The sequence below is a fragment of the Heterodontus francisci genome, chromosome 2 (assembly GCF_036365525.1).
Source record: "Heterodontus francisci isolate sHetFra1 chromosome 2, sHetFra1.hap1, whole genome shotgun sequence".
In the NCBI taxonomy this organism is placed as follows: domain Eukaryota; kingdom Metazoa; phylum Chordata; class Chondrichthyes; order Heterodontiformes; family Heterodontidae; genus Heterodontus; species Heterodontus francisci.
This window is the reverse complement of record NC_090372.1, coordinates 196,107,589-196,118,736: the sequence shown is the minus strand read 5'-3', so window position 1 is coordinate 196,118,736 and position 11,148 is coordinate 196,107,589. Positions and strand designations below refer to the sequence as shown.

The 11,148-nt window shown below is 42.0% G+C and overlaps 1 protein-coding gene across 1 annotated transcript in view; it reads left to right on the top strand.

Annotated features, from left to right (window-relative positions):
• The first annotated feature begins 454 nt into the window (after positions 1-454).
• ube3c (ubiquitin protein ligase E3C) overlaps positions 455-11,148 on the top strand; it is a 258,339-nt gene continuing 247,645 nt past the window's right edge. Inside the window, exons 1-2 of the mRNA XM_068053400.1 lie at positions 455-512; positions 1,474-1,575. Coding sequence (XP_067909501.1) covers positions 1,510-1,575 — 66 coding nt within the window. The 5' untranslated portion in view covers positions 455-512; positions 1,474-1,509. The remainder of the gene's footprint in view (positions 513-1,473; positions 1,576-11,148) is intronic.

The following is an 11,148-nucleotide window of genomic DNA, read 5'->3' as shown; positions in this document are numbered from 1 at the left end:
GAGAAAACAGGGAAACTAAATAATGGCTAGATGAAGACAAGTGTGGATTTTATAACAGGAACGGCAGATTGTGGAGGAGGGGCAAATCCCGGAGCACGAAAGTATTCACAAGTAACGCTACGTTAAAACCTTCACATAAAGGTTGGGTTCTTGATGACACATTCCTTTCCTTCGCTTCCTGATCGCCGAAATAAAGTTTTGAAAATAAAAGGCGTTGATTATTAATTTGGGGAGCGCTGACGAACCAAGTTAGAACAGCTCCGTCCAATCGTACGCACGCGCGCGCGCGGCACCAAATCGGAGGGGGTGGGGTGGGAAACGCGTGACGTACGGTGCGTGAAAAGACGTCACATTCATCCAATCGCTTGACGAAAAGCTTTGTGATGTCACAGAAAGTGTAGGCGGGACTTCCGGTAAGGAAGGCACGTTGAGCCGTTTGGAACGAGGCCCGGCCATGACAACTTCCGGTGTGTGCAGTTGGTTTCAGTTAGAGACGGCAGCTGGTGCATCAGGTAAAGAAACCGGGCTGGGGAGAGCAGAGCAGAGAGGAAAGGAAAGGGGGCTGCAGAGGATGTCTGTCATCGTCTGTCCCTTTTGCTTTGTCAAAAAAACTTGCGCGAGTTTTTTAAAATCCTTTTCTGATTAAAAAAAAATCATTTAAATGACAGGCTCTTTTTTAAAGCTCATGTTTTGTAGAAACTCCCTTGTCTTCAATGTAAGCAGCGTTTAGTTATTTTCTGCCCTGCTGAGTCATAAAGAAAGAGAAGGGGAAGGAAAGAGCCCAGTTACTGGCTGACAGTTTGCTCCACTGGCCAGGCCTCGACATCACGGCCTATTCCCAGTCAGAGGGGCGTCTTTTTGCTTTTTGTTTTGTTACAAATCACTACAACACTCTTTGCTCGATGGTATCATTTCTTTGCCCTCGTCTGGTGTAGTTGTGAAGAATTTTTCGTAAACGACATGAATTTGGTTTCTGTAATAACCCCCCAATCAGAGATCTGGGTTTAGTACTCTGGATGTGATTCATTAGCATATAACACAGCTCAGAGCATTAACATTTCATATTTTACCTCCGAGCAATTGTTTAGTATGTATATGTGTGCGGCTGTATAATTCGTATAGAGACGTGGTTGATATTTAGAATTGCTTCCAGTTCAAATGAAGTATATTTTCAGACCTAGAGAAGAAAATGAGGGTTGTGATATTGTAACCTAGTGACCTTCAGTGGTTTAGTATGTGTTGTACTTGTATAATTTAAATAGCATGATATGTTGTAAATTGGCAATGTAAAATTAGCTAAATAATCCTTTACTGGGTGGAAGAAATCCTTCTGTTTATTGCCACAATTAGGGACTCATTGCTTCATAGTAAAGATGTCTAGCTTTGTAAGAGCTGATTGAGGTGCATTCTTTTATAATTAGTTTTAAATTATTAATTGTAAATAATGTTTGCTTCATTGGAAATATCATTTAGGAGCTGTACTTCTGCTAGATGGAATAACGTACAGACATGTTCAGCTTTGAAGGTGATTTCAAAACACGGCCCAAGGTATCTCTTGGTGGAGCAAGCAGAAAGGTTAGTAATCACTTGCTGTTCGGAAGAAGTTTTAATGTGTACAACAAATGGATCTAATAATTTAATAAAATTTTGAACTTTAAGTTTTAAAAAAAAAATTGAATTTTGGTGATTATATAATAGAAGTTAAGGAGGGTTTTTGGTCCCCGCTCCAAACTTGATTCCCTACCTACCGACTCCATTCCTCTCCCTGGTAACAGTCTGAGATTAAGCCAGTCTATTCGCAGTCTTGGTGTCACATTTGACCTTGAGATGAGCTGCCGACCTCATTCGTGCCATCACTGAGACTACCTATTTCCACATCTGTAACATTGCCTGATATCACCCCTGTCTCAGCTCATCTGCTGAAACCCTCGTGCTTTCATTACCTTTAGACTTGATAGTCCAACACTCTTGGCTGGTCTCGCACATTCTACTTTCTGTAAACTTGAGGTCATCCAAAACTCTACTGTTTGTTAACCCACACCAAGTCCTGTTCGCCGATCACCCCTGTGCTTGCTGACCTCCGTTGACTCCCAGTCAAGCAACGTCTTGATTTTAAAATTCTCATCTTTGTTTTCAAATCCCTCCATGGCCTTGCCCCTCCTTATCTCTAATATCCTGCATCTCCAAAACCCTCCCAGGTATCTGTGTTTCTCTCCTTCTGGCCTCTTGTGCATCCCTGATTTTAATTTTCTCCACCATTGGTTGTCATGCCTTCAGTTGCCTTGGCCCCAAGCTTTGGAATACTCTCCTTACACCTGTCAGCCTGGCCACCACCTTTAAGATTCAACTTAAAACCTACCTCTTTGATGAAGCTTTTGGTCATATGACTCAATATCTCCTTTTGTGGCTCTGTCATACTTACTTTTATAATGCTCCTGTAAAGTGCCTTGGGATGTTTTATTATGTTAAAGGCACGATATAAATATGAGTAGTTGTATTATAAGGTATTTGCGTCAATAAAGTATAAATGGAGTGAAGTTTGAGTAGTCTATGAATACTGTATGAACTCATTCAAAAGGAAGACTTGCATTTATATAGCACCTTACACAACATTCAAAGACAGTTATGTACTTCTTGGAAATGTTGTCATGACTGGAATGGAGGGAACACGGCAGCCAATTTCCACACAGCAAGCTCTCAAACAATAATGAGATAATGAGCAGATAATCTGTTTTCGGGATGTTGGTTGACGGATAGATGTTAACTAGGTTGGTACATTGGTGTTTATGCTTCCTAATGTGTACAAGTATGCATTTAGTTGGATAATATTTGAATATGGAGGAGGGTTATCTTTGCATTTTACTGCTGTGTACTGCATTGTATACGTAATATTCAGTTTTTTACTGATTTGAAGAATGTCCAGTAGAAATTTTGATCGTGTAGTACTGATCCTTCACTGATTATCCCAAACAAAAAAGTTATGTTGCATGATTCCTGCTGTATATAATTCAAAATCCTGGTTATGCGAACTGATCTTCCCAAGTACAGTTTGTAACAATCAAGAAGGAGCTGTGTGTAATGCATTGTGTGGTGGTCGAACTGTGTATTTAAATAAATTGAATAGTGTAAGATAGAATTGTTAGTCTGGTTATGAGCAGTGTACATTATTGTGCAGCAGGAATAATGACCAATTTCTTGATGCATTGTCCCTTCCCCAAGTCAAAGTAATGCAATGTTGTACTTGCCATATTGTTCTTGTGCAGATCCCAGTGCTTCCTTTGTACTTGGAGAATGTTAATATTAGTAGTTAGACTTAAATAGCAATCTTCCAAAGCTACTTCAGTGATGGAGTTTTGGCTTGGGTCATACCTAGCATGTTTCTCTCCAATAGGTCAACCATATTACCTATTAAGATGTGAACTACAATTCAACATTTGTTTCTTTTGAATGCAAATCGTGTGTTGTCACCGTATTGTGTGTAAGTCGCAGGCTTTGCTGGAATATGTGTAAGTGTAGCTGCTGGGGAATAATTACGTGCTGATGTCCTACTACAATTGGCTACTGTGACTGAGAGGCCTTCATCCTCAGTTTAAGGCTACAACCTAGATAATGGTTTGAATCTTAAATCACCATCCAATTGACAGGATTGTGTATATGCAGGTGGAGCTTTACTGAACTTTATGGTACAGAAACAAAATAGTACAGATGCTGGAAATAGCAGGTCTGGCAGCATCTGTGGAGGGAGAAGAGTTAACGTTTCAGGTCTCTGACGTTTCATCAGAACTGGGAACGGTTAGAAATGTAATCGGTTTTGAGCAAGTGAAAGGGGGAGGGGTAAGAACAACAAAAAGGAAGGTCTATGATGGGTGGGGGGCTGGAGAAATTAAATGCCAAAGGGTTTCATGGTGCAAAGCCAAAGGGAGTGGTAATGGGGCAAGTAAAGAAACAAAAGATGTCTACAGAAGGTGTGATGACAGGATAGCTACCATCTGAACATAAAGTAAATATGAGAAAAACGAGAGGAATAAAAAAACAAACCAGCAAAGAAACATGAAACAAAATGGGGGCAGAGGTTACAATCTAAAATTGTTGAACTCAGTGTGAAATCTGGAAGGCTGTTAAGTGCCCAGTCAAAAGATGAGGTGCTGTTCCTTGAGCTTACATTGAGCTTCATTGGAACACTGCAGCAGACCAAAGACAGAAAGGTCGGAGTGGGAGCGAAGTGGAAAATTAAAATGAAAGGTGACTGAAAGCTTGGCGTCACGCTTGCAGACCGAACGGAGGTGTTCGGCAAAGGGGTCACCCAGTCTGCGTTTGGTCTCTCCAATGTAGGAAAGATTTCATCGTGTGCAACAAATACAGTATACTAAATTGCTAAGTAAATTGCTGTTTCCCTTGGAAAGAGTGTTGGGGCTTTGGACGGTGAGAAGGGAAGAGGTAAAATGGCTTGCATGGAAAGGTGTCATAGGAAAGGGAAGGGGTGTTGGGAGTGACTGAGGAGTGGACCAGGGTGTCGCGGAAGGAATGGTCCCTTTGGAATGCTGAAAGGGGAGGGGAACTGAAAAATACTGTATTCACTGCTCACCATGTGGTCTCCTTTACAATGGAGAGACCAAAAACAGACTGGGCGAAGGCTTTGCGGAACGCCTCTGTTCAGTCCACATACGTGATGCTGAATTTTCAGTCGCCTGTCATTTTAATTCTCCACCTTGCTCCCACTCTGATCTTTCTGTCTTTTGTCTGCTGCAGCGTTCCAATGAAGCTCACGCCAGCTTAAGGAACAGCACCTCATCTTTTGACTAGGCACTTTACAGCCTTCCAGACTCAACGCTGGGTTCAAGAATTTTAGATCGTAACTGCCCCCATTTTGTTTCATGTTCCTTTGCTAGTTTGATTTTATCTAGTTTCTCTCCTTAACTGCACACTGTGTGAAAGTTTTCCTGATGTCGCTTTTACTTCTGCCAATTACTTCAAATCTGTCCCCTCCCGTTCTCAATCCTTTCACGAGTGGGAACAGTTTCTCCCTATCTACTCTGTCCAGACCCCTCATGATTTTGAATACCTCTATCAAATCCCATCTCAGCCTTCTCCCTCTAAGGAAAACAGTCAAAACTCCTCCGATCTATCCTCATAACTGAAGTAAATTTTGGCAGCTCAAGACACCAGAATTAGAGGAACGCAGATATCTTGGAGGGTTGTGAAGCTGGTGGTGATTACAGAGGTAAGGAAGATGAGGCCATTGGGGGGATGTGAAAACAAGCATGAGAACGTTTAAAATTGAGGTGTTACTTAACTAGGAGCCATTGTTGGTTAGCGAACACAGGGCTGTTGTATGAATGGGACTTTGTGCGAGTTAGGATACAGGCAGCAGTTTTTTGGATGACCTCAAGTTTTATGGAGAATCTGGGAGACTGGCCAGGAGAGGGTGACACTGCAGTTAGCTGTAGGGCTGTGAATGCTTGATGTTAATTTCAGTGCCGTGTGCTCCAAAACGTCAAGAACATATTTTGATTACACTTTGCAATGCCTGAAGAAGCTTTTACTGGTTTTCTGCTTGAGAATCTTCCTGTATTTAGACATATTGAGGTGCGAGAACACAGCCCTGTTTTACGCCACTCAGGATAGGAAAGTGGTCTGATGAGGCACCGCTATGCTGAATTGTGCCTTTCATATTGTCAGCCTCAAAGAAAATGAACATCATGGGACAGGACGTCAGAAATGCCCCATCCATAAATATCGGCGACCACACTCTGGAAGTGGTTCAAGAGTTCACCTACCTAGGCTCAACTATCACCAGTAACCTGTCTCTCGAAGCAGAATTCAACAAGCGCATGGGAAAGGCTTCCTCTGCTATGTCCAGACTGGCCAAGAGAGTGTGGGAAAATGGCGCACTGACATGGAACACAAAAGTCAGAGTGTATCAAGCCTGTGTCCTCAGTACCTTGCTCTATGGCAGCGAGGCCTGGACAACGTATGTCAGCCAAGAGCGACGTCTCAATTCATTCCATCTTGGCTGCCTCCAGAGAATCCTTGGCATCAGGTGGCAGGACTGTATCTCCAACACAGAAGTCCTCGAGGCTGCCAACATCCCCAGCATATACACCCTACTAAGCCAGCGGCGCCTGAGATGGCTTGGCCATGTGAGCCGCATGGAAGATGGCAGGATCCCCAAGGACACATTGTACTGCGAGCTCGTCACTGGTATCAGACCCACCGGCCGTCCTTGTCTCCGCTTTAAAGACGTCTGCAAACGCGACATGAAGTCCTGTGACACTGATCACAAGTCGTGGGAGTCAGTTGCCAGCGATCGCCAGAGCTGGCGGGCAACCATAAAGGCGGGGCTAAAGCGTGGCGAGTCGAAGAGACTTAGCAGTTGGCAGGAAAAAAGACAGAAGCGCAAGGAGAGAGCCAACTGTGTAAAAGCCCCGACAACCAATTTTATCTGCAGCACCTGTGGAAGAGTCTGTCACTCTAGAATTGGCCTTTATAGCCACTCCAGGTGCTGCTTCGCAAACCACTGACCACCTCCAGGCGCTTACCCATTGTCTCTCGAGACAAGGAGGCCAAAGAAGAAGATACATACTGAGCATCCTTCAACTGTTCAATTTGCAAGTTTAGAAAAAAATGGGGGTTAACGCAAGAGCAAATCTTTATTTATATTAACCCTTTTGATCAAGTGAGCTGCCTCTCCTGTTTCTATAGTCATGTCAGGACACTATCTCCAATCCAGTCAGTAAAGATGTACTTTTCCTGAATTTGATCAAGTGGTTACTGGTGGAACACAACTTATTGTAAACCTCTGAGTAGAAATTTTAAGCAACTTTCAAAATGTATGTTGGTAGTTATTGTAGACTGCTATATATGGAACAACAAGCTCCATAGTGTTACCCATCTCTGGTGCTGCCCAACGGAAAGGTCGAGCTGGAGGTAACGATGCTCTCTTGGCTGGCTTCCCACCTCCCAGCTTTCATAAACTTCAGCTCATTCAAAACTCTGCTGCTTGAACCCACATCTGCACCAACTCCCATTTACCTATTATCCCTGTGCCCGCTGAACTAGATTGACTTCTGATTTGCAACACCACAAATTGAAAATTCTCATTTGTGTTCAGGTGCCTGTATGGTCTCGCCCCATCCCATTTCTGTCACCTCCTCCAGCCTTGAAACTTGCTGAGATTTCTGTACTGCTCCAATTCTGGCTTCTTGCATATCCTCCAATATCCTTCACTCCACCATTAGTGGCTGTGCTTTCAGCTGCCTCGACCTTGTGTTCTGGAATTCCACCTGTAAACCTATTTACTTGGCTCCCCTCCTTGAGGATGTTTCTTAAAAACCCACCTCTTTGGTCATCTATTCTAATGGCCTTTTATGTAGTTTGGTGTCAAATTTTGTTTGATAATATAGCATCATATGTGGAAATGAAACAAATTTGAAACATCAGTTTCATACAGCAGGCCATGACCATGAGAGTAACTTAAGGCTTCACATGTACACTGAGCCTCATGTGAACTAACCCCAGTTGAGTGCACAGCTACATGCAGTTATGGCTGAGATGTTTAACTGCATATTTGCATTGTGGTATGGACTTAAGCATGTCTGTGTATACTTTCAAACGTCAATCCAGTAGCTTGCCATTGGAGAGATTTAAGGAGGGAGTTCTTTAATTTGATGACTAGGCAGCTGAAGGCTTGCCAGTGGTGGGGCAGTGGGAAATGGGTATGGGCAAGATGCACAAGTTTTTCAGTTTTGAAAAGGATAGTTTTGTGAAGTTGGTGGGCAATAGTTAGAACCCTCGCTGGAATAAGCGTTACAGTTAGTTGAGAAATGTAAATCATGTCATTAATGTTTACATAACATTTTAAAAATTCTTTCCTGGGATATGGGTGTCGCTGGCAAGGCCAGCATTTGTTGCCTATCCCTAATTTCTCTTGAACTTAGTGGCTTGCTAGGCCATTTATGAGGGCAGTTAAGAGTCAATCACTTTGATGTGGGTCTGGAGTCAGTTGTAGGCCAGGCAAGGATGGCACGTTTCCTTCCCTAAAGGACATTCGTGAATCAGATGGGTTTACAACAATTGATAGTTTCATGGCACCATTACTGAGACTAGCTTTTAATTCCAGATTTTTATTAATTAATTGACTTTAAATTCCAGCAACTGCTGTGTCTCCAGGACATTAACCCAGGCCTCTGGATTACTAGTTCAATGACGTTGCCAGTACGTCACCATCTATCCTGAGATTGTGCCTCCGTGTTTTAGATTCCCCAGCCAGCAGAAAAAACACCTCTGTCTACCCTGTCAAGCCCCTTCAGAATCTTAAAAGCAAAATACTGCTGGATGCAGCAGTTCTGAAGAAGGGTCACTGACCTGAAACGTTAACTCTTACTCTTTCTCCATAGATGCTGCCAGACCTGCTGAGTATTTCCAGCGTTTCTTGTTTTCCCTTCAGAATCTTGTACATTTCAATGAGATCACTTCTCATTCTTCTAAACTCCAGAGAATTTAGGCCCAGTTTACTCAGCATCTCATCTTGGGACAATCCTCTCGTCCCAGCGACCAACCTAGTGAGCCTTCGCTGTATGCCTCCAATGCAAGTATCTCCTCCCTTTAAACAGGGAGATCAAAACTGTGCACAGCATTCCAGGTGTGGTCTCACCAAAGCCCTGGACAATTGTCGCAAGACTTCCTTATTCTTATACTCTAATCCCCTTGCAATAAAGGCCAACATGCCATTTGCCTTTCTAATTGTTTGCTATACCTGCATGTAAACTTTGTGTTCCTTGTACAAGCACACCCAAGTCTCTCTGAACATCAACATTTACAATTTTCACACCGTTTATAAAAAAAAAAAAATTTCTGCTCCTCTTTCCCACATTATACTCTAACTGCCATCTTGTTGCCGCTCACTTAACCTGTCCATATCTCTTTGCAGCCTCTCTTGTGTCCTCCTCACAGTTTGCATTTCCACCTACCTTGGTTTCATCAGCAAACTTAGATACAATGCTCTCTGTCTGTTCGTCTAAGTCATTAATAAAGATTGCAAATAGCTGAGGCTTCAGCACTGATCCTTGTGGTACTCCACGCGTCTTAGTTACCAACTTGAAAATGCCCCATTTATGCCTACTCTTTGCTTCCTGTCTGTTAACCAATCATCTATCCATGCTAATATATTACCTTCAACTCCATGAACCCTTATCTTGTCTATTAACGTTTTGCGTGGCACCTTATCAAATGCCTTTTGGAAATCCTGGTATATTACTATTACAGTAGCGCAGTGGCTAGCACCGCAGCCTCACAGCTCCAGCGACCCGGGTTCGGTTCTGGGTACTGCCTGTGTGGAGTTTGCAAGTTCTCCCTGTGACTGTGCGGGTTTCCTCCCACATGCCAAAGACTTGCGGGTTGATAGGTAAATTGGCCATTGTAAAAATTGCCCCTAGTGTAGGTGGGTGGTAGGAGAATTGAGGGAAGGTGGGGATGTGAGGGAAACATGGGATTAATGTAGGGTTAGTGTAAATGGGTGATTGATGGTCGGTGCAGACTCGTTGGGTTGAAGGGCCTGTTTCGGTGCTGTATCTCTATGACACTATGACGTTGACTAGTACCCCATTATCTACGCTACTATTTACATCCTCAAAAAGCTCTAAGTTTGTCAACACTATTTCCCTTTTGTAAAACCTTGTTGACTTTGCCTGATATTCATTTCTAAGTGCATTGTTCAAACTTCCTTAATAATAGATTACAGCACTTTCCTAAATGGCCTGTAGTTGTCTGTTTTCTCTCTCCCTCCTTTCTTGAATAGTGGTATTACATTTGTTAACTTCCAATCTGCTGAGACTGTTTCAGAATCCAGAGAATTTTGGAAAATCATAGCCAGTGCATCCATTATCTCTGCAGCTATCTCTCTTTGAACCCTAGGATGTGGGCCAACAGGATTTATTGGATTTTAGTCCCTTAAGTCTCGAATAATTTTTCTCTACTGACGTTAGTTACCTGAAGTTCCTCACTCTTTTTAGACCCTAGGTTACCCTCTATTTCTGGTATGCAACTTGTGCCTTTTTTGAAGAGATACAAAATATTTGTTCAGTGTCTCTGCCATTTCCTCATTCCCCATGAGTTCTCCTATCCCTGCTTCTAAGGGCACAACGTTTACTTAAGTTACACTCTTTTTTTATATACTTGTAAAATCTGTTTTTTTTCCCCTTTTTAACAACTTTTTGGTCACTCTTTGCTGGTTTCTAAAACATTCCCAATGCTCAGATTTGCTACTATTCTTTGCAATGTTATAACCCTGTTTTGTTTTTAAAAATCTAATACTATCTTTAACTTCCTGAGTAAACCATGGTTGGATCTTTTTTTACCAAGGTTTTATTTTTCAATGGAATGTATTTTTGATGAATATTTTGAATTGTTTCTTTAACTGTTTACCACTGTTCATTTACTGCCATATCTTTTCGTCTACTTACGCAATTAACCTTAGCCGGCGCTCTCCTCATACCTATGTAATTGGCTTTAAGTTTAAGATTCTTTAGGAAGAATTCCATGTAAACTTAAAAAAAAATAGTGGCAGTGATTCTTTGTAAAATATTAAAGGAATTCTTCCTGTTTTTGTTTTTTTTCAAAATACACTATATTCTTTTGCTAGTCTTGAGGGGATCTTGAAGCACGTAGGTACATTAATGTTGAAATTTGAATTGATATTAAGGAGCTAATTTGAAACTGGAATTATATTTTGATTTCTATTTACTCGTGCTCATGTAAACAATTCCTGGTTTAATTATTTTATTTAAGTTCAGCTGGATGATGTAAGCTGTTAAATCAAGATAAATATGTTTTCAAATTAACCACCCGCACCTCAGAGCACCTGGTTCACTGCAGTGTTGTCACTAGGTTTATCAAGTATATTGATACCAATATCTTGTTGGGAAAGTTGCTTTTAAATTAAGACTCTTTAATGTGTTAATACAATGCTTTTGTGATACTCTTAATTGTTTCAAAGGCTAATGGAATGTTGACCTTTTCTTTCAAGGGTGTTGGGATAGAAAGGGAAGGTAGCCTTGGGTATACAAGTAGTAGGATGCTTAACAGTACTCTGTATTTGGAGATTGTGGCTTGAGATGGTTAAACCCCAGCAGCACTCTTGCTCACACCTGG